Source organism: Colletotrichum acutatum, assembly GCF_030867785.1.
Source record: "Colletotrichum acutatum strain CBS 112980 chromosome Unknown BDZ83scaffold_10, whole genome shotgun sequence".
Classification (NCBI taxonomy): Eukaryota; Fungi; Ascomycota; class Sordariomycetes; order Glomerellales; family Glomerellaceae; genus Colletotrichum; species Colletotrichum acutatum.
In genome coordinates this window covers 175,933-203,904 of record NW_026849004.1, presented here as the reverse complement: position 1 = coordinate 203,904, position 27,972 = coordinate 175,933, and the positions used below count along the sequence as shown (strand labels likewise).

General features: G+C 54.2%; 13 protein-coding genes and 1 non-coding gene across 14 annotated transcripts; 6 read left to right on the top strand and 8 right to left on the bottom strand.

Moving 5' to 3' along the window:
* Window positions 1-74: 74 nt before the first annotated feature.
* BDZ83DRAFT_568140 (PUA-like domain-containing protein) lies at window positions 75-1,376 on the top strand (the record flags this gene model as incomplete). The annotated part of the gene is made up of 3 exons (XM_060504033.1): window positions 75-150; window positions 216-720; window positions 776-1,376. The coding sequence occupies 3 exons, from the start codon at window positions 75-77 to the stop codon at window positions 1,374-1,376; spliced, it is 1,182 nt and encodes a 393-aa protein (XP_060369723.1).
* Window positions 1,377-1,714: 338 nt separating this feature from the next.
* BDZ83DRAFT_690556 (catalase) lies at window positions 1,715-4,339 on the bottom strand (the record flags this gene model as incomplete). The annotated part of the gene is made up of 7 exons (XM_060511306.1): window positions 1,715-2,678; window positions 2,729-2,936; window positions 2,983-3,345; window positions 3,396-3,540; window positions 3,606-3,628; window positions 3,723-3,998; window positions 4,058-4,339. 7 exons carry the CDS (start codon window positions 4,337-4,339, stop codon window positions 1,831-1,833), a joined length of 2,145 nt encoding a protein of 714 aa, XP_060369722.1. The 3' UTR covers window positions 1,715-1,830.
* Window positions 4,340-6,244: 1,905 nt separating this feature from the next.
* On the top strand, window positions 6,245-7,122 carry BDZ83DRAFT_604584 (uncharacterized protein). The gene is made up of 2 exons (XM_060507286.1): window positions 6,245-6,478; window positions 6,557-7,122. The coding sequence occupies exons 1-2, from the start codon at window positions 6,434-6,436 to the stop codon at window positions 6,758-6,760; spliced, it is 249 nt and encodes an 82-aa protein (XP_060369721.1). The 5' UTR covers window positions 6,245-6,433; the 3' UTR covers window positions 6,761-7,122.
* A 1,432-nt stretch (window positions 7,123-8,554) lies between these two features.
* On the bottom strand, window positions 8,555-9,187 carry BDZ83DRAFT_748061 (40S ribosomal protein S22; the record flags this gene model as incomplete). The annotated part of the gene is made up of 2 exons (XM_060513562.1): window positions 8,555-8,814; window positions 9,055-9,187. The coding sequence occupies 2 exons, from the start codon at window positions 9,185-9,187 to the stop codon at window positions 8,555-8,557; spliced, it is 393 nt and encodes a 130-aa protein (XP_060369720.1).
* A 646-nt stretch (window positions 9,188-9,833) lies between these two features.
* BDZ83DRAFT_604573 (40S ribosomal protein S12) lies at window positions 9,834-10,898 on the top strand. The gene is made up of 3 exons (XM_060507285.1): window positions 9,834-9,938; window positions 10,165-10,483; window positions 10,557-10,898. Exons 1-3 carry the CDS (start codon window positions 9,936-9,938, stop codon window positions 10,679-10,681), a joined length of 447 nt encoding a protein of 148 aa, XP_060369719.1. The 5' UTR covers window positions 9,834-9,935; the 3' UTR covers window positions 10,682-10,898.
* Window positions 10,899-11,664, bottom strand: BDZ83DRAFT_604572 (uncharacterized protein). Its single transcript, XM_060507284.1, has 4 exons — window positions 11,410-11,664; window positions 11,242-11,344; window positions 11,042-11,178; window positions 10,899-10,985 (listed from the first exon to the last, which is right to left on the bottom strand). The coding sequence occupies exons 1-4, from the start codon at window positions 11,551-11,553 to the stop codon at window positions 10,968-10,970; spliced, it is 402 nt and encodes a 133-aa protein (XP_060369718.1). The 5' UTR covers window positions 11,554-11,664; the 3' UTR covers window positions 10,899-10,967.
* A 501-nt stretch (window positions 11,665-12,165) lies between these two features.
* Window positions 12,166-13,969, bottom strand: BDZ83DRAFT_604569 (uncharacterized protein). Its single transcript, XM_060507283.1, has one exon. The coding sequence runs from the start codon at window positions 13,863-13,865 to the stop codon at window positions 12,273-12,275; it is 1,593 nt and encodes a 530-aa protein (XP_060369717.1). The 5' UTR covers window positions 13,866-13,969; the 3' UTR covers window positions 12,166-12,272.
* A 1,494-nt stretch (window positions 13,970-15,463) lies between these two features.
* Window positions 15,464-17,311, top strand: BDZ83DRAFT_759768 (aspartic peptidase domain-containing protein). Its single transcript, XM_060515153.1, has 3 exons — window positions 15,464-15,690; window positions 15,763-16,509; window positions 16,603-17,311. Exons 2-3 carry the CDS (start codon window positions 15,962-15,964, stop codon window positions 17,282-17,284), a joined length of 1,230 nt encoding a protein of 409 aa, XP_060369716.1. The 5' UTR covers window positions 15,464-15,690; window positions 15,763-15,961; the 3' UTR covers window positions 17,285-17,311.
* An 819-nt stretch (window positions 17,312-18,130) lies between these two features.
* BDZ83DRAFT_604565 (uncharacterized protein) lies at window positions 18,131-20,837 on the bottom strand. Its single transcript, XM_060507282.1, has one exon. It carries the CDS (start codon window positions 20,784-20,786, stop codon window positions 18,234-18,236), a length of 2,553 nt encoding a protein of 850 aa, XP_060369715.1. The 5' UTR covers window positions 20,787-20,837; the 3' UTR covers window positions 18,131-18,233.
* Window positions 20,838-21,037: 200 nt separating this feature from the next.
* On the bottom strand, window positions 21,038-22,254 carry BDZ83DRAFT_604563 (glutathione S-transferase). Its single transcript, XM_060507281.1, has 3 exons — window positions 21,979-22,254; window positions 21,536-21,921; window positions 21,038-21,484 (listed from the first exon to the last, which is right to left on the bottom strand). Exons 1-3 carry the CDS (start codon window positions 22,041-22,043, stop codon window positions 21,102-21,104), a joined length of 834 nt encoding a protein of 277 aa, XP_060369714.1. The 5' UTR covers window positions 22,044-22,254; the 3' UTR covers window positions 21,038-21,101.
* Window positions 22,255-22,628: 374 nt separating this feature from the next.
* BDZ83DRAFT_t43 lies at window positions 22,629-22,709 on the bottom strand. The gene has a single exon. It is a non-coding gene; the product is annotated as a tRNA-Ser (tRNA).
* Window positions 22,710-23,090: 381 nt separating this feature from the next.
* Window positions 23,091-23,569, top strand: BDZ83DRAFT_748055 (uncharacterized protein; the record flags this gene model as incomplete). Its single annotated transcript, XM_060513561.1, has 4 exons — window positions 23,091-23,109; window positions 23,167-23,202; window positions 23,339-23,454; window positions 23,516-23,569. 4 exons carry the CDS (start codon window positions 23,091-23,093, stop codon window positions 23,567-23,569), a joined length of 225 nt encoding a protein of 74 aa, XP_060369713.1.
* A 240-nt stretch (window positions 23,570-23,809) lies between these two features.
* Window positions 23,810-24,860, bottom strand: BDZ83DRAFT_13305 (Sin3 associated polypeptide p18-domain-containing protein). Its single transcript, XM_060501227.1, has 2 exons — window positions 24,662-24,860; window positions 23,810-24,604 (listed from the first exon to the last, which is right to left on the bottom strand). Exons 1-2 carry the CDS (start codon window positions 24,733-24,735, stop codon window positions 23,884-23,886), a joined length of 795 nt encoding a protein of 264 aa, XP_060369712.1. The 5' UTR covers window positions 24,736-24,860; the 3' UTR covers window positions 23,810-23,883.
* Window positions 24,861-25,427: 567 nt separating this feature from the next.
* On the top strand, window positions 25,428-26,551 carry BDZ83DRAFT_716158 (uncharacterized protein; the record flags this gene model as incomplete). Its single annotated transcript, XM_060511825.1, has 2 exons — window positions 25,428-26,165; window positions 26,228-26,551. 2 exons carry the CDS (start codon window positions 25,428-25,430, stop codon window positions 26,549-26,551), a joined length of 1,062 nt encoding a protein of 353 aa, XP_060369711.1.
* Window positions 26,552-27,972: the final 1,421 nt, after the last annotated feature.

Sequence of the window (27,972 nt, the reverse complement as noted above, 5' to 3'; positions counted from 1 at the left end):
ATACCACATAGCGACTTCTCCCACTTGAAAGACTGGTTCTCTCAACTTCTTCTACCATGTCTCCCACTCAAATCATGACTAGGCCTTGCCGTTCGCCATTCCAGATGGACGGAACAACAGAGACATACTTTATGAGATACCCTGGATCAGGTTAGCATGAACTCAACCGACCGAGCAACAGACGTTTTCCCACGGTACTCTAACACCAAATTCAGGTGATTCTCCATCGACTCCAGCTGCAGAGCCGCTGCCCACAAAGGAACAGCTCCTCGAACTCTGCGACTCAGTACGGACTTCCCTCCGCCACTCAAAGAGCCTCGGCCCCTATGCGGACAGGATCCAAAGCCTCCTGGAGAGGGCCCTCAAGGACGAGCTGAACCACACCCAATCCCTCGACTTTGAAACCCTCCAGTACGCCCGCCTCGACAAGCTCCTCGCCGACGTCCTCGATCCGGCTCACCAACCGCTCCCGCTCCCGCTCCGCTTCCGCGCCGACATGGCGCTGTGCGAGAGCCTGCAAAAGATGTGGCGCGCCCGCTTCCGCGACCAGTACTTCTCCCTCGACCAGGTCCGCCAGCGCAGCCTGTCCATCGGCGGCGAGATGCGCGACATCCACTTCACCGCGTCCGGCATGGACCCCCTCGAGTCCTGGGCCGTCAGCAACAGCTGCCGCGACCCCATCTCGGAACTGGAGGGAAACCAGCAGTTCGAGCCCGGCCAGTAAGTTCTTCCACTCCTACAACTTTTTGACATCCTTTGCTAACACTGCAAATAGCTGGTGGCTGGACCTCGCCTGCGCCCACCGCGACGGCGTCATCGGCACAGCCGTCGAGAAGCCCACAAAGGGAAAATACGGCGTCACCGCCCTGCCCCTCCTCACCGGACGCGAGGAGCACATCCGCGGCAACCTCTACCGCTACGTCCGCGAGGGCCGGCTCTCCGACATGCACGTCTCCCTCCTCACCCGCGTCGGCACCCAGATCCGCATCCTCCGGGGCTACCGCCTCAAGAGCACGCTCGCGCCCCAAGCCGGCGTGCGCTACGACGGTCTGTACACGATCCGCCAGTACGGCAACAAGCTCGACGCCGCCACGGACAAGTACCGCCTCGAGCTCCTCCTCGAACGCGTTGACGGCCAAAAGAGCCTCGACGAGGTGCAGCAGGTGCCCTTACCCTCCCAGCTGGATGACTGGCACGCCTTTAAGAAGGTCGAGGCCGAGATGGTGCGCCAGCGCAAGGGCGACGACGGCCTTCTCGACTTCAAGATGCGCAAGGAGGAGGAACGCATCGATCGCGAGCACTGGCGGCGCGCGAGCGAGTTCAAGGCCTCGCTGGGACAGGAGGGCTGCGGGCTGGGGTTGATCATGTCTGTCTGAATGTGTGGCCAGACGGGGGATGTGACAACAGGAGGAGGAAAAAGGGAAAAAGAAGAGACGAAAATTGGCGGTCCGAAAGGGACACACTTTCCAGGATGATTCGCAGAGATACCCTGTACTACCTAGTCTACCTGTACCACTACCTTACGAATAATGATAATGCATGACGAGCAAGAGCATAATGTTTCCCATGGACGTAGGGCGTTGCCGTTTGCCGTCTGGCAACTGCGCAGAGATTGACCAGTGCCTCCGCAACTATGCAGCGCTTGTCACTGGAACATACGTTTCCTCCTTAACGTGTCTATCCTCAAAGACCTATACGCTGAGCCACAGAACGTGGGAGTAATCATGTCGTATTGATATCTAAGAAGCCTTACTTTGCCGCAGCCCGGATAAGCCAGTGGGCTTAAAACTATAGACAAGAATAAAATCATCGCGCTGACACAACGCAGTCCTAGTCCGTTGCGAAACGGCCAGTGAATCTAAATGTCGCCAAGCCCTCCTTGAAGCTGTTCACGACAGTGTTAACATCTGCAGCAGAGTACACGCCCTCGCCAGCCTTGACACCCAGCGTTGCCGACTTGGTGAGAGCCGAACTAACGCTGCCCACCGGCTTTCCCCACCTGTAAGAGTCGATGACAAGCTGTGCAGGCCTACCGGCTGGATACAACGGAGACGGCTTGATGTTGCCATTAAAGAGACCGTCAGCATTACGGGCCACAATGACACCGTCGAATGACGTGGCATCAGCCTGGGCGTAAGTCATGTCGACGCCGTCAGTCAGCTTCTCGGCGATGACAGTCACCAAGACACCGTCAGCGGCGAAAGCATCCTTCAACTCCTTGCCTTGGCTTACGGAGCCATTAGCTGATAGGCTGGCAAGGACACCGACCTTCAGAGTCGCGATCGAGGGCAGCTTGTTTCCAAATATGGATAGCCCCTGAGTAGTCTTGTTGTGGTAGTACTGCGCATCGGGCTGCAGATGTTCCATGCCTAGTGCATCGGCGACACGGTTGGCAATGTCGTTGCTGATCTTGTTCAGCTGTGTGAGAACGTTTTGCTTGACCTCGGTGGATTCAAGGTGGCTGGTTTCAAAACGAATGGCGTTGATGAGGAACTGCTGCTCGATAGGGGTCAGGGAGTTGTAGAAGAGACGCGGCTGAGACCAGTGATCCGAGAAGCTGTCGGAGATTTCGCGGACCAGGTGGCCATTGTTGGTGCGGCCAGGTGCGGTGAAGAAGCCGTTGCCCTGAGTCTGGTTGGCTTGCTTTGGGAAGCCCTTGTTGAGAGTGTTCGGGGTGTCTGACATTTCAATTAGTCAGAGAGTCGATAAACATGGCTAGATCACTTACAGGAGTTGCGGTTGCGGTGGATGAAGTTTTGGCCAGCACCGTCCCGGTTGTTGTTGTGAATGGGGCCGATTGGACGGTTGATCGGTAGCTGTTCAAAGTTGGGACCGCCGTGGCGGTTGATCTGAGTATCGAGATAGGAAAAGATGCGGCCCTGCAGGAGAGGGTCCTCTGTGAAGTCGATGCCTCTGACAATGTGTCCGGGTTGGAACTGAGACGAGTTAGCTGTGCTCGGACAGTCCTATTGAGGCACTCACCATGATCTGTTCGGTCTCGGCAAAGTAGTTGACCGGGTTGGCATCCAGCTTCATCTTGCCGAGCTTTTGGAGGGGCGCAATCTCCTCGGGAATGATCTTTGTTGGGTCCAAGAGGTCAAATCCAAACTTTAGGGTATCCTCCTCGTCGACAACCTGTACGCAAAGCTCCCACTCAGGTCCGTTTCCAGATTCAATCGCATCCCAGAGGTCCTGGCGGTGATAGTCGGCGTTCTTGCCCGAAACGATCTGCGCTTCCTCCCAGACCAAGCTGGCCTTGCCCTGTTGTGTCTTCCAGTGCCACTTGATAAGCTTTGACTTGCCGTCATCCGTGACCGCGCGGAAAGTGTGCACACCGAAGCCATCCTAGGAGCGTTGGTCAATATTTGACGACAATAAACTGCAGCTATACTCACCATGTGTCGGTAACTTCTCGGGATACCGTAGCCAGCCATAGCCCAGAACAAGGTGTGAAGAGTTGTCGTTTGAGAGCTGAAGAAGTCCCATGCAGAATCATGAGCTGTCGCAGCTTGCGGAATCTCATTGTCCCCGCGAGGTTTTCTGTGAGAGTCGTGGTGTCAGTATTCTAGACGTTACATGTAAGCAAGGAGTACAGCAAGTCTTACACTGCATGAATCAAGTCTGGGAACTAGCCAAAGTTAGCTCATGGTGCTCGTTGCAGAATCAAACGTTCTCGAGTTCAGTCCGTGATGGAGCTCGCTTGGAAGATATGACTAACGTACCTGAATCGCGTCTTGGATGAAGAACACCGGAATATTGTTTCCCACAATATCAAAGTTGCCCTCGTCGGTGAAGAACCGAGTGGCGAAGCCATGGACATCTCTGGCAGTGTCCGCACTTCCTCTTGACCCAGCAACGGTGGAGAACCGCACAAACGTCGATGTCTGCTTTCCCGTCGCGCCCAAGAAGGAAGCGGCCGTGAGGTTGCTGTAGTCGCCATAGCTCGTAAAGGTTCCGTAGGCACCGGCGCCGCGGGCGTGAACAGCCCGTTCGGGTACCTAAACAGGAATGATCAGTCAGGAGATACCAATTGGAGCTGGATAGACATGGGACCCACCCTCTCGTGGTCGAAATGTGTAATCTTTTGGCGAAAGATGAAATCCTCGAGCAGGGTCGAGCCACGCACGCCGGCCTTCAAGCTGACTTGGTCCTCGATTGGGCCGCCGACGTCGGATGTGAGGTATGGATCGCCCGTAGAGTCGTCGATCTCGTAGCCGGAAATATGGCCGCGAGAGCCGTCTTCGGTTCGAGCTTTGATATTAGAGGGGTCTGCAAAGGGACAGCCGGCAGAAGAGAGGGTAGCCAGGCCGAGACTGGCCAGCAAGAGGGTGGTATGCATGTTGGGCTAGCGACCAGAAGAATGTCTGTATGCCTGCATGAAATGTCTCCTCGGTCGATGATGAAAGATTGAGTAGGCTAGACAAGCTCTTCCTGGTCTCGGAGGGTTAAAGAAAAGGGATAGCCGTTGGGGAAAAGTCAACAGTGCCGAGGGATGGGAGGCTACTTAAGAGCTCCAGAGGCTCGGGTTGACAGGCGGAGCTTTGTCTGGGCTACCGATGTATTCCTACAGAATAACAGCAGCAAGGGGAAGGCAGAGAGCTCGATGAAGTCAACAAGAAAATCCCGATCTGGGAGGAGAAAGACCATTGGTAGGCGCACAAGCTTCAAGGATTAGCTACTGCTCCTGCTAATCCTGGACACATGAAGGTAACCATGGCAGGAGAGCATGTCTTTTTTCAGAACGGACCGGGGAAAGTAGACTAGTAACGCTTGCCCAGAACAAATCCACATCCACATCCCGAGCAGCAGCAGCAGGAGGAGTATGAGCACAATGCGCTGCTGCCTCTTTCAAATAGGTGTGCCGGGACGTCAGGTAGGATGAGGAGTGATAGCATCATAATCATCTCAGGTACTTGCTCCACTACACTAAAGAGAGGGGCCACAGTGAAGAGAAGAGGAGGGGCTCGCAACGAGCGCTGTCAGATTAGAAATCCTCTGGTGTGATTCAACGGAGAAGCGCCCACGGTCCCGGGAGCTCTGATGTCGTGTGTTGGTAGCTTGCCTTGGCCTGCATTTGTGTCTCACGGCCGAGCCCGCAAAACGTCGACGGCATACCGTACCACTAGATGGGCAACAAGAGCCAGCCACGCTGCTGGCTAAGACAATTAGGAACGCTCTCTCCCGCGGGGCTCTTCTCTCTCTCAAACGATGAGTTTCTTTTTCTCGTACAGTGGGGGCCGAGCAGTATTGTTCACTGGAAACACAGCCTCCAGAGAAGGAGAAAGGGGAATAAAAAACCTCGACATTGAGCGCCGTTTCCTCCGCTTAGAGTGCCCCGCTGTGTTTTTTCTTCCTTTCTTTTCTTTCTTCTCCCACGTGCTGACACCTTACGAAACAAGGTTACATCTAGACGACATGGGCCAAGGGGGTGATCCAAAGAGGGCCAGAGCTCGATGGTGCACAAACGGCTCATGGAAACAAACGTGGTTGGCGAGGAACGGCACGGCAGTTGGGGGCGGCGGCGTGGGCTCCAATATCACTAGCGAAGGAACCCCGGGCGGGAAAAGTAGATGTGGCTTGCGGAAGATCGCAGCAAAAAAGCCACTTGGGCGGGCGGTGGATGCCATCATCCCAAGTCTGTGCAAGCCCGTGCTTCATTAAAGGGTTGGTCGTTCGTCTCTTCTAATAGCCATCTTGGCTCTGTAGCCTTGTACAATGGAAACGAGAAACCATCCATGTTGTGGTGATTCTTGTGCGACGTTGTAGAGACGAAAGCCGAACGTCGAAAATAGCTCGGGTGCCAGGGGGATAGGTGAGCCAGAGGAACCGGGAAAGAGTGACAAGAAAGAGAACTCCGCGGCGGGGGGTAAAAAAGAGTCACTGTTTGCAAGTCCACTTTCATCTCATCTATGACGACAGCTGCGGCGGGCAGGTTCAATTTGAATTGATAGACCAGGGTTTGTTGTTGTTGAGATGAACTACCTACAGTAGCTCCGGACACCCATGTCGAAACAAAGTCTTTGTCCTGCAGTCTAGAGAAGAGGTTCGGTTGTGACGGAAAAAGGGCTTTGCGTATCCGTGGCATTTCTCCCCGATTTCTAGAGCATGAGAGACCGGCGGGTGGGACCAAAAGTAGCTCATCCGGATGTAGCACGAGTCCCCGGCGCTGGGATGGAAGAGGGAAAAAGGCAGAGAGCTGTGTGTGAGGACGAGGTTGAGGTTGAGGTGTGAGTGTGAGTGTGAGGTTCGAGAATGCCGAGCCATCATCGTCATCGGGCGGGTCCTCGCGTGGGGCCGTGCTTCGCTGATCACCCGGGAAGAAACACCACCAGCAGCCTCCCACGCCTCTGTAATACAAATCACCTCAGTCGCCAAGCGAGGTCGGTCGACATGGGGGGGTGGGTTAGTGGGTTACAGCGCAGCCCGCCATGATATGTCTCTCAATTGCATCTTTCTCTTCACCTTCCCAGCGAGTAAGGTGAGTTCTGCGAGTTTCCGGGCTTGAGGCTCATTCACCTGGGGTCTGATGCAGGCGGACAGGCTCAATGTGCACCAGAAACGTACATTCTTTCGCATGGAGCTTTCCTCTTTTCTCCATTTCATCTCGGGGAGAAATGAGATGATGACTTTCCAGGACCCTTTTTGCTGCCACAAGAACACGAGACGATTCGGCACTTGTCGGCGAGGCGGAAGCGAGTGCGGGAAGATCAGACACGGGAGGAGGCCCTCACGGGTTGCTTTGTGCGACCAAAGGAAGTAAATCAGTCATCTCTCAAGGCTTGTGTACAGTCCGAAGTTCTAAACCCATAATTTGTTGCTGATGGAGCAGAAATCCTCCCGGAGCAAATCCCGAGGTCCCCCGTCCGCTCTCCGTCATCTGTTCATCATGAGGGAAAGCTCTCCGTCCAATAATCGGGAAATCGGGTTTTAGGTAGCATGGCATTTTCATGGTTTACGAAATTAGGGCAGAAAGAAGAATACAAAGTCCAAAGGTCTGGACGAAAAGACAAATCCTTGAAACCTGCCCTGTCCGGATACAGGGGAGCCGCTGCAGGCTATCCGGAGGTATGTCCGGCTCGGAGCCGGGGTGTGTGTTGCTGGGGGCTCCAAAAAGCACGTAACATGGCACGCCGACGGTAACACCTTCTCTTATTGACTATATCTCTCATTTCGCTCAGAGCTTCCTCGTCTGACGACACGTTGTAAGGGCCCATTCTGACCTGCCAATCACTGTGGGATGTGAGATGTCTCGGTACCCTGTTGGGCAGTTGGCTTTGCTGTCATCTCGTTCTGCATCAGTCTTTCCACAATTCGCCGCTGATAGCATTGAGTTATCTGAAATTGACCTGACCTTTTCACACTGCACGTATCCACATTGCGTGCGTGCTGTGTTCCTCATGCATCATGCTTTATAGCCTTACATGCTATCCTCATAAGCATGGCGAAAGTTAAACATTCAAAGATTCAGTCGGCTTGTGTGAGGCTTTTACACACTCACCGAGTTCAATGGTGGTATGAGGCCCTGCAACATAAGTTTTGCTTCTTTCGTGAAAGAGAAACAACGTGATCTTCGCAGCGTTGCAGCTAGATGCATATTCCGAAAAAGCCAGGTCCCCAGCCGTTTCCAAAACACACCGAGAAAGCAATTCACCAGGTCAGTGACAGGTTGAACAGGTAGGGAGGTACACTGTACTACCGTTGAGCAGCCGTTGAGCCACGATTCCCACAAGGCCGGTTCGCTTCGTGTTCTTCGGGAGGAGCCTGCTCCATTTCTCTACCGAACCGACGGCCGGATTCCCGAGGCCTGTGGATCTTGTATCTGTCAATTATAATGGAATCTGCAAGGTGATTTCAAATCATGGAGAATCAACCAAGAGCTGCAAGGCCCTCTCCCGTGCCCCTTAATTGTTGTTACGGGGACCAAAAGTAGTCGACACAGTTGCATTAGTCGAGGGAGTCCAGCAGATCGATCTCACACTGAGCCCAAGCCGGGCTCCGGAACAGCAAGCCATTTGTCTCACATTCTTTTCTTCTAGCTTCAACTGTTCTTCGCAAAGCCTCACGCGGACGATTCAGAATAAGAGGGAACACGGTTCTGTTCGGACTTTCCCTTTTTCGCAATCAAAATTTCACGGGATAAACTCTTGTGACATAAATGTAGCTATATTAACTCGCCATACTTGAGCTACTGTGCACTGTCATGAAGGCATCATGATAGTCCAGCTTCTCAAGCTTTCAGAGCCCAGGGTTGAGAAGCGCAGCAAAACACTGCTATATGCAGATATCCTCTCGCGGAAAAAGACGGCCATGAGTAATTCAGCCTTGACATCACTCGCATAGCATACATTGCACACTTTGGATGGACACATGAGAACTGGCTCGTATTGGTGGGGTCTTGGTTGAAGTTCATTGCTTTTGGTGTAAATGAGATCCTAGCTCAATGGCATCCTCTGGTATCGGCCATGGCTAACCCAAGTTGTTCCCCCAAACGCCAAATGTCCCACGCCCCTTGTTTTTTTTATTCTTCCATCAAAACTTTTGGATTTCCCAACGCTTAGTAGAAGAAGCCGATGACCTTGCCGGCAACGTGCTTGCGACGGGCCTCCTCGTGGTCCATGATACCAGCAGAGGTGGTGAGGATGACGTAGCCGAACTGGCGGGCAGGGAGCAGCTTGACAACCCACTTCTCGAGGTCGGAGAGACGGACGTTGTAGCGGGGGGAGATGACACCGCACTTGTTGAGGCGGCCGTTGAGCTGGACAACGATCTTGCCGGAGCGGTGGTCGTCGACCTCCTCGAAGCTAGAGATGTAACCTGTATTGTTGCTGTTTAGCGATGGTGTCGCGGTGGTTTAAAGCTTAGACATCAGGAGAAAAAATCCGAAAAAGTTGTAAGACCTCCGCTATTTATCTATCGGCATCTTATAGGGGCTGAGTCGTGGGAATAAAAGACGGTCGCCCTAGTTATCATGCCGAATGTACATCCATCCATCCAAAAATGTCCTCCGAGTTGAAGAAGAGAAAGAAGAAAGAAGATTGTGTTGTGTTGACATACCGTGACGCTGCATGACCTGGAGGAACTTGACGATGACCTTGGAGCTGGGGCGGATGAGCACCTGGCGCTTGCCGGCCTTCTCGGCGTTGTTCATGCTTTTGAGAGCATCGTGGAGAACGGAAGTGCGGACCATCTTGGCGGTTGATGTATGCGGAGATTCTCAAGTCTCGGGAAATGAGGTATCTGCCAGCGAAGAAAATTGCATGTTAGCCTTCCAATGGCCTGTTGAGCGTGGAGAGTGCCCTCCCAGGCGACAATCGACCGACAGGAGGGTTCTGCCAGCTCGTTGCTGAAGAGGAGAGCGTATCAGATGTCATTGTCGTTCGGCGTCGGGTAGCCACCAGCCAAGGGGGGCTACCGCATCGTCCGTCAAGGCGAAGATGGAGGTCGAAATAAAATAAAATCGGTATCTCGTAAATCGCACGACTCGTCTGATTGCTCTCCTCCGGCATCAAGGAAAAGGCAAGAAGTTCCTGTTGAATCAAGTCGCCATCATGGGCGCGAACAAGGTGATTTATGCCTTGTTTCGACTTACCTCGTAGATTGAACGGTGCCGCTGAAGGGGTTGATTGGCAAGTTTGTCGGTGAGAAAATCGTGATGGAAGACGGGGGGCGCGGAAAAGTCCAAAAGGCTGTGGGAGAAATCCCCACACGGCCACGAAAAAAATTGGTCGCTTGTGGGTGCACGGACCACCCACAATTTCTAACCCTCGAAAGGGCACGGGCGAAGTGACCCTTCCACGAATGATCTTTCAGCGCATTTTCTGCTTGTGCCCTCGCATCACGCCAAAAGTTCACTTTATTCATACACTACCCAATTTACAACACAACATAACTCTTCGAGGATCGAACCGACAGGAACTTGACCAACAACTTTCAAGATGGTGAGTTCGCACCGAGAACCCCTCCCCAACATGGCCTCTATCGAATGACGGACGCTTCCCGGCTACCTGCGAATGCCTTCAATTGGGATTACCCGGGTGCTTGGAAGTTGTCGCGTGCGCGCAGGCCAATTGGGCCCATCCCACTCTGTTGGAACGACGACTATGTCGACTTGAACCTCGGAGGAAGACACTTTGGCTAACCAGTGCCTTTACGCATCTTGTACAGTCGGACGTAGAAGAGAACAACGCCCCCGAGGTGGCCGAGGAGGTCGAGGTTTCCGCCGATGCCGGCTCCAAGGGCCAGATGTCCGTTCTTGACGCCCTCAAGGGTGTCCTGAAGCTCGCCCTCATGCACGACGGTCTTGCCCGCGGTCTCCGTGAGGCTTCCAAGGCCCTCGACCGCCGCCAGGCCCACATGTGCGTCCTCAACGAGGCTTGCGAGGAGGAGGCCTACAAGAAGCTTGTCATCGCTCTCTGCTCCGAGCACAAGATCCCCCTGATCAAGGTGCCCGACGGAAAGCAGCTCGGCGAGTGGGCTGGTCTCTGTGAGTACACCTGCGGCATAGGCTGTCATGCATCCGTATCGAAAGACGAACAATAGCTAATGCAGATCCACAGGCGTGTTGGACCGTGAGGGTAACGCCCGCAAGGTCGTCAACTGCTCTTGCGTCGTCGTCAAGGACTGGGGTGAAGAGTCCCAGGAGCGCTCCATCCTCCTCAACTACTTCCAGACCGAGCAGTAAATTTGGGTATGACTTCATGATTTGAATTTGGGCGTCACTATGGGGAGAAGGATTTTTAGAGGGGTGGCGGGGAAATCTGGAACCGTCGCTATGAACGATCTTTCGGTTGTACTCTAGCTTCTTCAGCTGGCATCTCGAAACAAAAAATGGAGGACTCCCTCTGGAGGTCAGGTCAACATGCATCAAGGACAAATAAAGAGAAACGGCATTGGGCACTCTTGAACCAAACATAATGTGTGCAATATTGGTATTGTGAGGCGTGTGATGAGATCGTAGCGGGGTCTGCCTATTTCCTGCCTTCAACCTGTGTGCGCGAGTCAGTGCAAGCCTGGCTTGAGCTGTGGTGTAACTGAGTCCTACCATGATGATGTGGTATCCAAATTCCGTCTTGGCCTCTCCGTAGACGGGGCTCGCCGTTGTACTGGCGCTCAGAGCAAACGCAACGTCCTCGAACTTTGAGTCCAGGCTACCCTTTGTCTTCCAGCCCAGAGCACCACCTGCGAACCAATCAGCATGGGCCCTCGCCCTCGATGAAGCTGCTCATGATGGGCATCACTCACCTTGCCTCGCCTTGTCCTCGGAGAACTCTCTCGCCACCTCATCAAACTTATTTCCGTCTCTCAGCTTAGCCAATGCCTCCTCCTTCTTTGCATGCTTCTCGCACTATTGTTTTCTTGTCAGCTTCTAAAGTCTTGAGAAATCCCACGGCTAGAAAAGATGAGGCTCACCAAGATGTGCCGGACATTGATGGACTGCGCGCCCTTGGCCGCCTTGCCGCCCTTGTCATCGCTTTCACCCTTGGCGCCCTTCTTTCCTCCGGCAGACTTGCCCCCGTCCTTCTTGTCGGCCGGCTTCTTGTCGTTCTTGCCCATCTTGAAGTAGCTGCGGGGTGGTGTCGGGCGTGATGCGGACGATGAAATTTGGACTGGAGGGGTTGGATAGTGGGGGAATCGACTACGGCGGCAACCCCCACCATGAAAAGACTGTTAACGGCGGCTGCGACCAATGGAGTGCGGGGAAGCCAACTTCAACACCACGTCTGATCATTCGGCAGCATCTTGATGTCGCCCAGAGTGAGTTTTGAGCGGCGCTATCGTAAATTTCATTGCTTGACGTCATTCGTTCGAATTTGATCTTCCTATCTATGCCATGATCTAGATTTTGAAGGGCCATGATGATAGATTGGTCGACATCGTCCTCGTCAGGCACTTGTCTTCGCAACACTTGCGTGCAAAAAGAATTGCAGCTCTTCGTATTCTCAAATCTATAACCAGGTACAGTCTCTCAGAAACGATAATGAGTTCCTCCCATTTCATTACGCTGAAAGAAGCTTGTCGAAGCTCAAGCTACAAGTCGGTACTCGCCATTCCCAGGAGATAACCACGAGGCAACGATGCTCTACTTCAATGAAAATGAATTGAGAAACAACCTTTATTTGAAATTGCTATACGCCACATGTTTTGAGTATGAAGCGAGGTGAACCCAGGCCACGCACCAAAATTCGCAAATTCAGCAACGCCTCGATCAACATCTTGGATGACGTTCTGAAATGTCTAGCAAATGTAAATTCTTGTCTACGGGTATCAATACACTAATCTCTCATGGCCTCCACAGCTTGTCCAATCAACTCCAGAAAGGCGCTCTCCTCAATCCGGATATCGGCCCAGTGCCACCGGTCTCGTCGGACAAGACCTCTCCTCCTGCCCTTATCATCCTCCTCATGTCCCACCATCTCGGCGTGGGTGCTAAAGTACTTGTGGCCCAACATCTGCGCCACATTCCTGAATCCCTTGTGGGACATGCTCGACGGTTGTATCTCAATAACCGCGGCGCCGTTCTCCCGGAGAAACATTGTGTGCGTCAGTCCCGCGCCGTGAATGCCTACCAGGATATCGGTGGACTGTACAATTCGAAGCTGCTCGGGGAAGGTCACCGCTCCCAAGTCGATTGCCTGAAAGTTGGCGTCGGGGAACGCTTCCCGTGCTGCATCTAGTAGGAAGTCCTGATTCAGGAGCTTGCGAGAGCCCCGTCGATCAATGAGGGTGACGTTGAGTGGTTTGCCTTGCCGCCGCCCCATCTCGAATTCGACGCCAAATTGCTGCATCACTCGTCTTGTAAAGACCTTTAGTAGCGGCGCATCCTTGCAGTCTCTATCCTCCCAGTCGTTCTGCCACAGAGGATTGCTCCCTCCGGCGAGGGGAATGATGACGTTCTGAGGCGTCTCGGCGAGGGCTTGAGCTTGCGCTGGGTCTTCCAAGACCTTGCTGAGGCGAAGTGGCTCACGACCTGCAAACATACTCCATAAGGGGTATAGAGGCCCTTCTTCTTGGTTGTCCAGGAAGACTACTTGGGTTCGTGGGACGTCCCCGGGGATAGTGAAGAAAGGCTTGTTGAGACCGCCGCCGTCGTGACTGAGCCGCAAGACGTCGAGGGACATGACCATTGACCATATCTCCATGAGAGAGTGCCAGATGTTGGAGTGGCCTTCCCTCTTCACGAGAATTGTGAACGGACGGCTATCGTGGGAGCTTGGCGCCTGCGTGACCAAGGATGGTAATGCCCCAGCTTTGACGTTGACGAAGTTCTGGAATAGGAAACCCGGACCGGTATCGTACCAGTAGTTTCTGATACTCGAGAAAGGAATGATACCATTTGATGTTTCATTGCTGGTAGGATGTCGCACATCGCAGTCCACATGAAATTTACCGCTTTCGCGGTCCAGTACGGCGCCCTGGCCAATACAAAACGAGTCGCGGTTGTCGTTGGATTGCGTATGACTGTGGAAACATGTCAGGTTTGCGCTTGACTCTGCTGCACAGTATTGAATCCTTTGATCGCGGAATTCGTTCAGATATCGAGGGCCGAAGCGTTTGGCGCAGAACTCCGACTCTGGCAGGTCCGGCTTGCTCAAAGTCGCGAGTTCCGGTAGAGAAGTCGGAACCTCTTGCTTCGGCGGCCGTGGTGTGGGGTGGAATGGGTTGTGGAGAAACGACAGCCTCTCGCCAGTTTGTGTAGACTGCGACGACGATACAAGAAGGTGAAGAAGGATCATTATAAGCAGCGCCGCAGCCCCGGCCCGCTTGCTCTTCGGTAGTAGACGCGAACGCATAGTGAGCAGACATACGGAGAACCCATAGGAAGCCGAGCACCGAAAGTTGTTTGGTTGATACTTGATACCGGGCATGATAAATCAAAAGGAGGTCGGGAAGAGGGAAAACGTGACGTGAGTCCCGCCGGTGGGGAGGAGAGAATGGCTGATAAACTTGCTCCCTTCTCTATAGACAAACCAAGCAGGCAAACGAACAAGGCTGGAGGATGGGTTCAGTTCTTGTGTGCAAGGAAGGCAGCCTGAGCCCCGTTCGGAATAACCACCAACATGCTGCGTGCCTGACCAACAAAGGCTCAGGGGTGGGCGGACGACAAGAAAGGTGCGCTCTATCCGCGCGGCCTACCAGCTGTTGGAAGACAGTGTGTATAATTTGTTTTCTCTCCACCCATGTGCATCTCCCAGCAGTTTCCCCCATGTACTTAGCCGCTGATAACTTTCTGTTGGACGGAGAAGGTACCCGGACCCCCGGTCTCCTGCAGGGGACCATGAGGTCTCACAAGGCTTAGGCAGGATGGCCTCCGGATACGGATATGAGTTGTGTTGGACCATTTACCGCCCGCAGAAGGTAAGTTGGCACATGGCTGGCCTCTTTGGCGGCAAACTGTCCCATCACAACACTCTCATACGGGTCGTCGTCGGCCTATCCAACGGCGAAAGTGGGGCGCTTCCGTTGTATCACCGGACAAACCAACCAGCCAACCATTCTACTCCTAACGTGGCGCTTTTCCCAGAGAACTCCTACTCCCGAGTCCGTATGATCCAGTGTTCTCGCCAGAACTCAAGATTCTTGTCCAAGGAGATATGGTGCGGTGACTCGGGCTTTGTCGGGTCCGAGTCGCCTCGGTCATCTATCATTTTGCCAACGTCCAATAGACCCATTTATTTTGGGGCACAGACCAATGGTTTATTAGCTTTAGGGTGTTGTTGGTACAGAGTAGCATCCCGCCAAATCTGACCAGGATCTGTATGAGAGGATGTGATGAGAGAGTGTCAGTACCCAGCTCATGGGCGGCGCAGGCCAATAGTAGATCAGTTCGAGTTGCTGTTGGTAGCAGCTCGTTGTCGCTGACCAGGATTATCAGGCGGATATGGCAGAAAACCTGGCGATGGTTTTTATCGTTTTTGGCTGAAGAAGTACGTACTCACTGAACTACTGAGAAGCCATGAGGATGACAGCAGTCTCTGTTCAGCACATCCGCCAACTTTTTCACTATCATTACCATCACTACCAATACTCGCTCTAAGTAATATTGCTACGAAGAAATATACCATGTACTATTTACCCTGGTATAGAAATCTTGAAAAATGTCATTAAGAGGTTTAACGGTAATGATGGAGGTAAAACAAGGGCAGTGAGCAGGTATATGTAATATGGCCGGGCGACTGTAGTGTCACCTATTTGGAAGTTATACAAGGGCCATAGAGTTGTGGGTTCGAATCTTGAACCAGGATCCTCAGAAGCAGGCTGTAATGAAAGAACGGCAGGCTGCAGCGCAACATAAGCCCGGCCACTCCCCTGTACCAAATTCGAGTCTCCGAAAGACTTGATGGATTCACAGCACTCTTCCGAAGTCAGCGGAGGAACTATTCTCCCTGTTGTTTGCCATCACCACCTTGGCTTGATAGAGCTCTAAGGAGGCCAAGTTGTGATCTGCTTGTTTACCACGATCGACCAGCGACTCGTGTAGGCGATGGAGCCTTCAACTCTGACTGCTCATGGCTCGCTAGCCATCCTGTTGATTCTGCCAGCATATCTCGCGACACTGATTCAGGCAGCTTGTGCACCATATCCTGTTCCCATACGACTCGGCAATGTTTCATTGTCAAACGGCCAGGTAGCGAGAGGCCTAGAACTAGCCGTTGGGGAACCCGAGCAGAAATTCGCTTTCATCCCGCAGAGGTATTCAACCTAAGCATCTTCTGTTTTTTCTACGGACTCTGTGGCACATTGCTAACGAACATCTGAACTCAGTGGCCAAAACGGCACGTTGTTGTACGGCACCAACGGTGTTTGTTCTCTCCGCGGCTCTGACAAGTAGTCCAAGAACGGCTGCACTTCCTTTCGAAGAGGTTCTTATGATTCAATCGCATTTAAGACAAGTAAAACGACATCACACGATGTCACCTCCGAAGATGACGGGTGGCCAGATATCAACCCTGTCGTTGATACGATGAAGCTAAACAGCAACCTTACGCTCGATAACCTGACCATGGGCATCGCATTAAACGATTGGGATACTCAAGGCTATTACGCCATGATGGGACTCGGATTAGGATCAAACTCTACCATATTGAGGGTCCTGAAAGAGTCAGGCAAGATTGCCTCACGAACGTGGAGTCTCTTTTGGGGCCGCGGCTTTGGAATGTCCTCTCAGCTGGACGGTCATCTTATATATGGAGGCTATGACCGAGCAAAAGTGTCTGGGAAGCGATACACTCAGGCCCTGACGCCCAACATTGCTCAGTGCAAGTCACAACTCGTGGTGACGGTCACGGATCTGACCATGAATTTCGACAATGGTACAGACGTCAGCATTTTTCCGTCAAAGTCGAGCGCCATCTCCACCTGCATCAACCCAACGCTCCCGGTGATGATGAGGATGCCTTTGGATCCTTACTTCTATAACTTTCTTGACTATACGGACAACACTATCGAGAACATGACTCGCTCTCTCGGGTATCACTACTGGAACATGAAGTATCTTCCCAACCAAAAGCCGTATGCCCCCCTATCCCCAAGTTGTGTACAGCCCTCCAAGCTCCTCAGGTCAACTATACACTTCATCATGCTGACAGAACTTGCGACCAATAGATACGACGGTGCTCTGACAATTACACTCTCATCCGGGTTGAAAATCCGAGTGGACCGCGACAACCTCGTTCTACCACACGTATTACTCGATGAGCAAACAGGGGAGATGCTCGTCAACGCAACAGAGAAGGACATGCTCATCGACTCAATGCAGGATGTCAACAAGAACGACATGGCGCAGCTCGGCTGGCAGTTCCTCTCTGCCGCCTACCTCCAAGTCAACCACGACACTTCCGAGTTCTCGCTCTGGCAGGCAAACCCCACGTGGAGCCAAGACATCGTGGCTCTAGACTCCGGGAACAACGACGTCACCGACTTCTGTTCTTCCCAGTCCAGCGAAGGCAATAAGACCGTGAACGGCGGTGGGGACGTGGGTGGCAGCGGGGAGGGTAGCGGGAACGACTCGTCGGCAGGCACAAGCTCCCCCGGCCTCTCACGCGGGGCTATCTCTGGAATCGCCGTTGGCGGAGCCGCAGTCGTAGCGCTCATCATTGGAGCTGCAGTATGGTTTCTCAAGAGAAAGAAGTCGAGGGCCCCTTCAATACCCTCGCCGGGCATGGGGCAGGACACATCATGGCTGCCAGAACCTCCGGGCCAAGACCTCCCCCCAAAGACACCACCAACGTGCGAACTGGACAATGGAGATACTCCAACCTTCCGGCGGTATGAGATGGCGGGCTAAATAGTAATGAGGGCCGACGCAGTCGGGCCAGAAATGATGTTACATATTGATGACGTTCGAGCGCGCGGGGGGTGGGGGGGTTGCTTTTCTTCTTCAGCTCTAGAATCTATTTTGTATTATACCTCACGAACACTCTGTCCTCCTCTTGCGCTCTAGCCTATCCCTTTAACAGAACCAAACCAGTATTTTATCCTCGGCGACAACCAGTATTTAACACTGTATGGAGTATCTCTATGTGTTTGGTATTTCGTCTTAAAAACATCATCGGTCTTCGAGGTTAGTTGAGGAAGTCGCGTACGGGCGTTATAAGCGGCGTAGTGGCCATAAGGCCATAGCTTAGTGGTGATGAAGTCTAGTATCTGTTATCCCACTGGAATATGTATACAAAAAACAAGGAAAAATCTCCAAGTCACTTTGCAATAACTTACAATTGTGTTTTAAGAAAAGAATTAATAATCTTTTTTTAGTATAGCGAGTGTAAAAAACAATCTTAATAAACTTAAGCTCAAAGAAAATCATATGGTAAACCCTTCTTTTTTATTTAATATTATTGAATATTAAGTATACATTATAGACGGAACACTATTAGGTAGACTATATATAGTATAATATAATATATATATGTAAAGGGGCATTGCAAGGGTCTGAAAGCGGTATCGACTGCTAATATTAGTCTTAGTTTCTTCTCGTTGCCTTTACTAATCTCTCGGTGATTCTGTGACTACCTCTCGCATCGTATTGGCCCGTTCCTTTCCCTGTACCTATCCTTGGGTGTGATGGTTCACTCACATCAGGCGTTTAGTGATAATGTCACGTTACCAGACTACGAGCACGCCATGCTGATTCGCAGCTGCATGACTTAGGGAATAAAGATATTCCCAACTTCTTATACATTGATGATTTCTACTTCTACAATACAATAGCCGGCTAAGAACTCTACCTGTCTACTCTACGCCTCCTCCTGCCCCGGCAACAGGCGGTAATCGTGAGCAAACGCCCAGAACCCGTGCTTCGAAAAGCGACCCGCCTTGTCCGCGGCCTGAGGCCTGGCCTGCTTGCGAACGGTATCGACCAGCTTCTTGGCCCCCTCAAAGTCTTGCCGGTGGACCAGGGACCGCAGCAGGGGGTCGAGCAGCGGCAAGCCGGGCCATATACCCCAATCGTCAAGGTCGTAGACGACCTCGAGCGCGCTGTCGAGGTCGCCGGCGCGGTGGTAGTTCTTGATGACGCTCTCCCAGAAGACGCGGTCCGTCAGGGCCCGCGTGCGCGCGCGGCGGTCCGCGACGAGGGCGCGCAGCGAGTCGAGGTCGGGCCGGCTCCGGTTGACGTAGTACTCGACCAGCATGGTGCACATCTCGGTCGACGGGTGCAGGCGGGATGCGCGGAGGTGGGAGAGCAGCGCGGCCACGGCGTGCTTGCCGCTGTCGCCCGCCCGGACGAGGACGTGGAGCATCTTGCCGTAGGACTCCTGGTTGGGCTCGATGCCGCAGGCGGCCATCTCGGAGAATACCCTGTCCATCGTCTCCCGCTGCTCCTGCGGCGTCTGGTCTGGCAGGTCGCTGAGGGCCGCCTCCATGATCACGGTAAAGGTGGCCCCGTCCGGCGTGATGCCTGCCGTCTTCATGCTGGCGAGGATCCGGTCCGCCTCCTCGTGGGCCCCCTTCTTGAGCATGCGTGATAGGAGCATGTTGTAGGTGTAGATATCGGGCGTGATGCCCTTGTCGGTCGCCCAGTCCAGTACGGTACGGATCACCTCCATGTTATCGCGCCGCAGCAAGCCGGAAATGGCCGAGTTCACGTTTGAGATGCCAGGCTCGACGGCCTTTCCTTGCGTGCCGTTCTTTACTGCCATGCTCCATAACCTATCCATCTCCTTGAGGGCACTCAAACCGTCATGTTCGCCGCCCAAAAGGCCGAGGGCGGAGATCCTGCTTGACCAGATCTGTTGGTCCAGCTTGACACCTGCGTTTGTGATGAATTTCCACAGGTTCTCAATCGGCTCCAGCCGCCTGGCCTCTTTCCAGCCACTCATCATTGACGTGTACGTCCTGACCGTCGGAGCCATGCCCAGAGTCTTCATGTACGCCAATATCTCCTCCGTCAGCTTGGAGAAGCTGGCCCCTAGCCCGTACTTGCTACACGTAAGGAACAGGATGTAATCGAAAAGGTCCGGAGAGCTCTGTAGTCTCAGGGTCCGGTCCTTGTCGTTGGCCGGGTTGATTAGGTCTCTCCAGGCCTGCTGGATGGCTGCAGCGTCGTTTGCACGGAAGACGGTCTCGAACCGCCGGTGCCACAGGGCATAGGAGAACCGCACCGCTGATTTGGCTTGTTCGGGTTTGCCTGGAGACACAGTATCCAACTCTTTCCACGTTCCGGGAGCCACGCGCGTCACCCTCCAGTCCGCCCGGGGTTGGACGTAGCTCCAGACTTCGGCATGGTCGCGAAAGAGCTCCTGCAGCATGTCTTTATCGAATTGCTTGACAATAGGATCCAGTGCTTCCAACAGCGGGTGTGCCTCCAACCTGGCCTTGCCGATCATATGCTTGGACTCAGACAGCAATACGTATGTGGCTACGAGGGCCGGTCCCAGGCCTGACGTTTCGTTGGCTGCAAAAAAGGGGAAGAGCGCGCGAAGGAGCCTGTCGGGTCTTTCGGTGCCCAGCAAATCCCGCCGTGACGTGAGCCAAAATACGGGATCCGACTCGAGGCCGCTGTCTGCGCGCTTCAAGCCCGAAAAGTGTTTCCAGCACTCCACCAGATCCTCTAGCAGCCGGTCCTCCACAGCCTGGTTCTCCGGGTCCGCTCGAGTTGAGATGATTGCTCGCAGGAGGCCATTGATGAGTTCCAGCCGCCTCACAACCCTCTTGTTATTTATATGAGTATACAACTTGCATATGTCTACGGTTCGGGGGAGGTCGGCGGCCTCTATCGTCGCAAACTTGATTCTCGTGATTTGTTGTAAAGCTTGGCTGGCTATTGTTGTGGTAACCTGAGGCAGATAGACACCCGACTTTTGCGCGGCCACCAGAAGTTTTGTGGTTATGAACGTGTACGCCTGTGTTGCAAACTCCAAATCGGAGATCTTTTGTTTCTGTCTCTGCTGCAAGAGTTGGCTGAGCTCGTCGGTAAGCGAGTAGAGCTGGTTGACGCCCGGGCCGTTGCTAGGAGTCGCCGGCGCAGGCTGCTTGCTGACGGTCTCTTCAAATAGATCCAGGACTCTCTGCTTCGCAGTCTCGTTTCCGCTGCCCTTGTGCTTCCTCGTGGGCGGTCGTGGCGCTTTGGGTTTCGGGGTTCGGGACGGCTGGTCAACGGCGGCGGGCGGGAAGCTTGTCGTCGAGTTCGGTCGGACCGCGCCGATTGTCGCAGCGGCGGCCAGAAGCCTCGAACGGCATTGCGCGCATACCGCTCTCGAGGCGAGCATGGCGTTTGTCTGGCCCACGGGTGCGTTGGCGGTTTGGAGCGATTTGAATGATGTTGCGAAAAAAATACGTCGGGGCGTCATTGGAAAAGCTGCCGACAGCGGGAGGAACGCACGCCGATTTAGCGGCCCGGAATCCCTGCCGTTGGTCCCTGCGGTAGCGCTCCATTTGAGAAGCTTGGGCCACTTGCTACCATAAAAGAGCTCTGAGACGAAGCCGAGAGATGATGAACTTTGCGACGCACTGTCAAGTTACATGAGATGTTTTCTGACAGGATTAACGTGCTGAGAGGTGGGCAAGAAATACAGTTGAGACGATGTTTCAATAAAAATGAATGTCAATTTAGTAAAGTGGTATATCTTCCTAGTTGCCGAACCCAATTCATCAAACGTCACATTTTACATCTTGGAGATTGTGGCCTCAAACTTGCCGTCAATCTCGCGAATCTTCTGCGCCGATCTCTCGTACCCAGGCTCCTTCTTGAGCCTCTCAATGTACTCAAACACACGGGGGTGCGCCGCCTTGGCAGAACCGCCGGGCCAGCTTCCCAGACCGTCGAAGCGGGGCTGCGCCGCGATGAGCGCAAAGCTGAGGAGGATGTCGGCGGCCGAGAGGTGCTCGCCGCAAATGTACTTGCCGCCGTTGGGCGACGTCTCGAGCATCTGGTCAATCATGGCCATGTGCTTCTTGGCGTTGGGGAAGACCATCATGCTATAGATCCGGTTGGCCACCACCGACGTGATGGGCCGGACGAGGAAGGGCACATTGTCGGATTTCAGGGCTACAATGCGTGAGCGACTGCTTTAAAATCGTGACCTGACGTGAGACTCACCTCCAATGACCAGAGACAAGGTGAGGACCGGGAGCAGACTGCCCTCAATGTAGTGAAGCAGGTATTGGCACCTTGAGTACTCCTCAGTCTCGCCGCCAATCTTGCCCTCCTGGCCGTCCTTCCACTTCTTGGGGATGAGGTTGGTGTTCTGGCCAAAGTGCTCGCACAAGTACTGCGTCATGTAGCCACTCTCGGCCAGCTTGATGGACTCGCCAGAGCCGGTCGGGAAAATCTCAATCACGGGCGACTTGCCCAGAGGGTGAACCTTTGCCAGCTCGGGAGGCGCCAAGAGCGTCTGCTTATTCCTGTGGAACACTTCGATTTCGTAGTCAATCTTGAGCTCCTCGAGGAGCCACAGGATGTTCTGGGCTCTCGACTGCTCCAGCCTGATGAATTGGTGAGCTGAAAATCCAGAGTTTGAGTGAAACCTGGACTCGACTTACCAGTAAAGCTTCACTTTGGGCTTCTGTTCGGTTGTCGCCATGTTGATGGTATTCGTTTGGTTCATTTGCCAATGAATTCTCAATTGAATGCCTCACTGAAACTGAATTAACACCACGATACCAATCTGAACATCAATGGGTCTACCTGATAAGGTTTCCGGGCCTCGTCCCTCATTTTATACGTCACTAGCTCATCGGAAGGCAAAGGGCCCGGCCCCACCGAGCTCACCTTCAGGTGTTTCCCAAAACAAAAAGCACTTGGGCCGTCTTGTGTCACAGGAACACAGCATGCGCAGCACGCAGCGAGCAGCCAATTCACAGCGCAAAACCACGGGATTGGGCTCCACAATTTAGGCTTGCCTCGGTCTCCAGGCCTCGGCATCGAACCAGAACTTCTCTAGACTGCACATCGAGTCGGCGGGACTGCTGGCTCCGAATTGCATACCACATTGAGTCGCCGATCTATCGTTGTTTGACTTGGTTGGCAGAAGAGGTCTGCAATTGATCTTGTCTCCTCGTGCATGTTCAACCGAGTCTTTGCTAACACTGCCTCGTAACCTACTACAATGATTCGAACACAGTTAGATGGTACAATGGTCGTTCCAGAGAGCGGACAGGTATATCAGAGGCAAAGATTGCAAAAGGTTAAGCGTCAACGACAGGATTCGAACCTGCGCGACCGAAGCCACAGCCTTAGCAGGGCTGCCCATTAACCACTCTGGCACGTTGACTGATGCTGCTTATGTAAAGTGGCAGAGTTTGCACGTACATAACTGCTAGCGCAGATGGTCGGCTGGCCTTACAGTCTAGCAGTGTCAGCTGTCATCCACGCACTATGCATCTGCCGACTCAGATGGCATGAAGCACAGTGCTTCCTTGCTCGCCGTCTGGCTAATGCCCATCGCTTGATTGGCTGATGCCTGACAGTCAAGGCAAATCACCATTACCTAAGCAGTCAACTCCCAAGACTCGCGATGCATTGTGCCATCACGGAGCTTCACATTGACGAGCGAAGTAGCAATTGCCCCTCGGAACTACGCAAACCCTTGTCGGCCGACCGGATCAATCTTTTTTTCGATCAAACTGCGAACCGGTCCTGATCATCCATCAAGATGGCAGGCCACCACCACAGTGAGTGCCCCAATTGACACCAAAAATATGACCCGAACACTAACTCGATCAAACTAGAGCTGGCCCTTGACCCGGCCCTGGTCAAGTTGGGACGTACGTAGACCTCTTCCTTTTCCACCGAACCCTTCGAATACGATGCGAGGCGATTGGAGCCCGCGCGATTGAGCCGCTGTGTGGCATGGAAAGACATGGAGAGGAGCGAGAGGGCTGACCTGAGAGCGACCAACAGACATGCAGAGCAACAGACACATCTTCTTCCGCTGGACCCCGAGAACCGCCCGTGTCACCTTCATGTACGCCGTCTTTGTGCCATTCGTCGTCGGCTACATTGGCTACAAGACCGACGTGAGTTGCCCCTTGCACCCCCGCCGGAACGCCGGGAGTACGTATACTGACGGATCTACAGGGTCTCTGGGACCTCCGGGCGAAGCGCAAGGGCGACTTGGTTTACGAGCGATAGACGGGGCGCGATATCGATGGGGAGGAAATTGTGTAGATAGGCTCGGGACCGTAACCTGGAGTAGAGGAATGGGAACATCGAACAAGTACTTTTCTCATGTGCACCATGACGATCGCAAGATGTCTGTACTGCTTTCAATGCAGACACGGATCCCACCCAACTTCTGAAGTAAGGCAATGCTTTTACAGCGAGCAGACGTGACAGCACGACGCTTGCAAGTGACCATAACGCCGCGTGGTATACCCTCCAAACGAGCCATAACGCCGTGCCAAATCACAAACCCAAGTGCCTTGGGACCACAACTACAAGTCGAATCACCACCTGTCGGGTCGTCTACCTCTGCCCCGAGACCGATCCGGAGGGTCATCGGGCAGCCTCTCACCCCTCCGCCACTCTCCCTCGGGAAACCCACCGTCTCCAAACCCAGAGCGCCGCCGGTCTCTGTCCCAGCCTTGCCGTCCCCCGAACCCAGTGTCCCGACGCGGCCCCTGCGACGGCGGACCACCCATCGGGCCTCTCACACCGCCAAACTGCCCCGCCGCTCTATCGTTCCACGCAGTCAGGGCCGGCGCCACCGAGCCGTCCGGCAGCGGCGGCAATATAGCGCACGAGACGTAATCCCCGACCACGAAGTTGACCTCCTTGAGCGTCTTGTCCTTGGCCGAGTCAGCGTCGTCGGGTTGCTGGGCGCCGCCGCCGGACATGTCGACGTCGTCTGCCCCCTCCTCCTCCTCGCCATCGGTGGCTAGGAGCGCCTCCGCCGTGCCGTCCCCAAGCACCACGCTCCCTAGGTCCTTGACCATGAATCTTGGCCCCTGCGCGTGTCCGTGGTGATGGTGCCCTCCCGCGTTGGCTGCCGCATTTCGGGTATCGGGGTAGATGAGGCGGAAGGCGAGCCTCGTGCCCACGCAAGGGCTCGGTAGCAGCGCCGGGTCTTCAGCTGTGATGAGCTCGGCGAGCTCGTCTAGGGTACAGTCGGGCCATGTGTAGAGTGACAGGAAGGGCGGGAGGCTCCTCGAGGCGAACTCGTCTGTCCTATGTTGGTCTGTTAGTACGGAGAATAGTATCAGGCATCAGGGAGGCTCGACGTACCTGTGAAATGACCCGTTCTTGTAGAAAAGCTGCAGAAGGAATGGCGTAGTATCCTCCCGCTGATGGGAAGCCATGCCGAAGACCGTCAACTATAGCCAACCCGCGTTTCGGTGGGAAGAAGAGACGACGTCGGGGAGTACGAATACGTATACTCGTCTGTGTGGAGTATTCGTAGTGAAAACAAGCTCGATGGTTCCTTTTTGACAAGCTCCAGGCCCCCAGGTCCCCTTGCGACGAACAGGTACAAACAAGCACCGTTTTAGGCCCCCAAAAAAGGGAATCAAACGGGGGGTTAGAAAAAAGAGGAGGGAAGCGGGAACTAGTTCAAAGCTGCTGCATTGTGTGTGTAAGAAGAGTGTGTGAGTACGTATTGCGGTGTGTGAGTGGTCGTGGTGTGCGTGGACGAAGAGGTGCGGGCGTGCGTCCCTCCCGACTGGAGTCAAGGTCGTAGGCGAGTGAGGCTGTGCAAGTTAAGCGCGATCTTCCAAAGCTTCCATGCATGGATCGTCCACCACACGCAGGGCGCCGTTCCCGAAGACTAAGCTTTTTCTAATTGTCAATCCGGCAACGCTTTATCCGGTTTTCTACCGTTCTCGTTTGACGACATCTCATCGACGTGGAGGCGAGTTCTGCTCTTGAACAACACACGACGGGAAGACTGGTGATACCCACGACCGAACGGACCCACTCGAGACACGCGAGACACCACCAGGCAGTGACCATAGTAAAGCCCGACCGACGACAGCAGCAGCGAACCGACGCCAAGATGGACTTTGCAGCCCTCATGTCCAAGGAGCTGGACAAGTCCAAGAAGCCCACTTCCACAGCAGCAGCAGCCTCCTCCTCATCGAAATACATCAAACGAGCCGACGTCGAAGCGAAACGCAGGGAAGAGTATCTGGCAGAACAAGCCCGCGTCGAGGCCGAGCGAGAAGCCAAAGCCGCCGCGAAACGCAAGCGCGAGGAAGACGACGCGGCAGAGAACAAAATTCGCGAGGAGAAGCGACAAAAGCTCGCCGAGGAGTCACGGCGGCGGCGCGAGGAAAAAGAAGCCGAGGAAGAACGCGCGCGGCGGAAGCGGCTGGGGCTGCCCGAGCTCGTCAAGGCCACGGCCGAAGACGACGACGATGCCGCCGTAGAAGAGGGCATGGAGGACATCCCCGACGGACAGCTCGCCGAGAAGCTACGCGCGCTGGGCGAGCCGGCGACGCTCTTTGGCGAGGGCCACGGCGCGAGGCTGAGGCGGTACAGGCGGCTCACGACGGTGGTGACAAAGGGCCCCATCCCGACGACGCTGCAGCTCGTGGAGGAGAAGGACATGAAGGTGGACGCGGCGGTGCCCAAGGACAAGGAGGGTCGGCGGTGGCTGTTCCGGCAGCTGGCTTCCTACTTCACCATGGTCCTGGCCGAGTACGAAAAAGCAATGGAGGCGGAACGGCGCGACACGACGGCCAGCAAGACGGCATACAGCGCCATGGTGCAGAGTCGTGAGAACCTCAAGCCGGTATGTCCCACACACACACACACACATTTATCAGACAAGCATAGACTAAACTATCGTTGCAGCTCTTCCGCAAATTCGAAAAGTACGACCTCGACGACGACCTCCTCGCGCCCATTATCGAAATCGTTAAAGCCGCGCAGGAACGCCGCTACGTCGACGCAAACGACGGCTACCTCCGCCTCTCCATCGGCAAGGCCGCCTGGCCCATCGGCGTCACCATGGTCGGCATCCACGAGCGCAGCGCCCGCGAGAAGCTGCACGACGGCGAGCGCGGGCACGTCATGGGCGACGAGGTCACGCGCAAGTACCTGCAGAGCATCAAGCGCCTCCTCACCTTTGCGCAGGTCCGCTGGCCGCCCACCGACGTCCGGCAGTTGATGGGATGATTTTTTGCGCATTACTGTACGCGCGCCAGAGGATTACGTGGATTACGAATACATCACGATCGCCGAGTCACTCCGTTTGGTGTCAATTGCGCCCTGCCCATTTAGTTCCCCCCCGAGGACGAAGGGTGGCCCCAGATGGAGGGACCGAGACGGCAACGACAAGGGAAAAAAAAACAAAACTCTTTTCGAGACTCCTGGGCGTGTCCCGGATCGCGAATCCGGATGGAACTCGAACGGTGGTTGAGGGTGGGAACACGGAAACTGGGCAAAGTCGCATGCCATGCCCCCTCCCCTCTAACCCCCTTACTGCTACATCCTCTCCCCCTCTTCTCGTCACTTCTGGAGCCAACATCACGCCCATTGTTACTATCTTGCTCATACAGACAGCTCTTTTCCATTTCTAGCGGATGTATTTTACTCCCGGTTCATCGGGAACTTATTCCACCACACGGAGGATACCTCGGGGAGAAAGAGAGGGGAGGGGGCGCACCAGAACCCGTCAGCAAGGCGAAAGCGAAGCGCGATTATGGGCCATGCTGTCTGTGCCTGGCTCGCCTAGGTGGATGATGATGGATCCAAAATGATCCATGCATCATTGACGATGTCGGATATGGTGAGGGGGGGGGACTATGAGGGGGGCCAGAAAGAAAACCACCCCCCAGCAACACAAAGACCAGGGGTGGACGAACTGCTTGAGGAAAACCCTACGGACTGCCTGATGCAGGCTAGGTAGGAGCAGCAAAAAGAGAATAATAATCCCAAAACCCACCGTAAAAGGAAAAAAAGTTGAACCATGAGTTTTTGATCGCACACCCTCCCTCCCCTCCCCCCTCTCCACCCTCCAGGGATTCGGAGCAAGGTCTCCAAAAGAAACCCCTGTCTGATGAAATGCTGGTCTTTTGCGTGAGAGAGAAGCGCCGTGCGGGCCCCTCCTCTATCTACCCTGTCACCCTTGACCCTTGCGCCTTGTCCCCCCCCCCTTCTTCTCTCTTCCTCGGCTGGAGACCCATTTTGTAGACTCACCGGCTCTTATTTGCGGTATCCTATTTTTTTCTCGGGTGATTATTTGGGTGGACGCACTACCTACTTACTTTGCCCTGAGGATATGTACCGTAGAATGAAGGGGGGAGTTATTTCTAGCGAACGGGGAAAACTTAGAAAGCCCACAAGATTGGAGCCCAGGTGATCGATCATTACAGAAAAAAAAGGCTTCAGCTAGTCTGTATCTGTATTCGTACTCTATTATCCTTTGAGGAGAGGGGAGGGGGAGTGACCACCTAGCTAGACGAGGAACCGAACTGGCACTGTGCAGAGAAACACTTTTTGCCAAGACCCCGAGGCGATATAAGGGTCGGGTATCGTTCATAAATCCGTCGGCAGGGTAAGCTTAACTTTCTGCGTTAGGCCCGAAAAGAGCAACT

What these genes read in the sequence shown, in the direction of transcription:
- BDZ83DRAFT_604584 (XM_060507286.1), top strand. Translation starts at nt 6,434, where the DNA reads ATGTCTCTCAATTGCATCTTTCTCTTCACCTTCCCAGCGAGTAAG. An exon ending in TCACCTTCCCAGCGAGTAAG is followed by an intron (nt 6,479 to 6,556) that starts GTGAGTTCTGCG and finishes AATGTGCACCAG; the next exon opens with AAACGTACATTCTTTCGCAT.
- BDZ83DRAFT_13305 (XM_060501227.1), bottom strand. Translation starts at nt 24,735, where the DNA reads ATGGCTTCCCATCAGCGGGAGGATACTACGCCATTCCTTCTGCAGCTT. An exon ending in AAGAACGGGTCATTTCACAG is followed by an intron (nt 24,605 to 24,661) that starts GTACGTCGAGCC and finishes AGACCAACATAG; the next exon opens with GACAGACGAGTTCGCCTCGA.
- BDZ83DRAFT_759768 (XM_060515153.1), top strand. Translation starts at nt 15,962, where the DNA reads ATGAAGCTAAACAGCAACCTTACGCTCGATAACCTGACCATGGGCATC. An exon ending in TATCTTCCCAACCAAAAGCC is followed by an intron (nt 16,510 to 16,602) that starts GTATGCCCCCCT and finishes TGCGACCAATAG; the next exon opens with ATACGACGGTGCTCTGACAA.
- BDZ83DRAFT_604563 (XM_060507281.1), bottom strand. Translation starts at nt 22,043, where the DNA reads ATGAACCAAACGAATACCATCAACATGGCGACAACCGAACAGAAGCCC. An exon ending in CCCAAAGTGAAGCTTTACTG is followed by an intron (nt 21,922 to 21,978) that starts GTAAGTCGAGTC and finishes CCAATTCATCAG; the next exon opens with GCTGGAGCAGTCGAGAGCCC. An exon ending in CTTGTCTCTGGTCATTGGAG is followed by an intron (nt 21,485 to 21,535) that starts GTGAGTCTCACG and finishes CACGCATTGTAG; the next exon opens with CCCTGAAATCCGACAATGTG.
- BDZ83DRAFT_604565 (XM_060507282.1), bottom strand. Translation starts at nt 20,786, where the DNA reads ATGACGCCCCGACGTATTTTTTTCGCAACATCATTCAAATCGCTCCAA.
- BDZ83DRAFT_604569 (XM_060507283.1), bottom strand. Translation starts at nt 13,865, where the DNA reads ATGCCCGGTATCAAGTATCAACCAAACAACTTTCGGTGCTCGGCTTCC.
- BDZ83DRAFT_604573 (XM_060507285.1), top strand. An exon ending in CGGCGAGTGGGCTGGTCTCT is followed by an intron (nt 10,484 to 10,556) that starts GTGAGTACACCT and finishes GCAGATCCACAG; the next exon opens with GCGTGTTGGACCGTGAGGGT.
- BDZ83DRAFT_604572 (XM_060507284.1), bottom strand. Translation starts at nt 11,553, where the DNA reads ATGGGCAAGAACGACAAGAAGCCGGCCGACAAGAAGGACGGGGGCAAG. An exon ending in TCAATGTCCGGCACATCTTG is followed by an intron (nt 11,345 to 11,409) that starts GTGAGCCTCATC and finishes AGAAAACAATAG; the next exon opens with TGCGAGAAGCATGCAAAGAA. An exon ending in CGAGGACAAGGCGAGGCAAG is followed by an intron (nt 11,179 to 11,241) that starts GTGAGTGATGCC and finishes ATTGGTTCGCAG; the next exon opens with GTGGTGCTCTGGGCTGGAAG.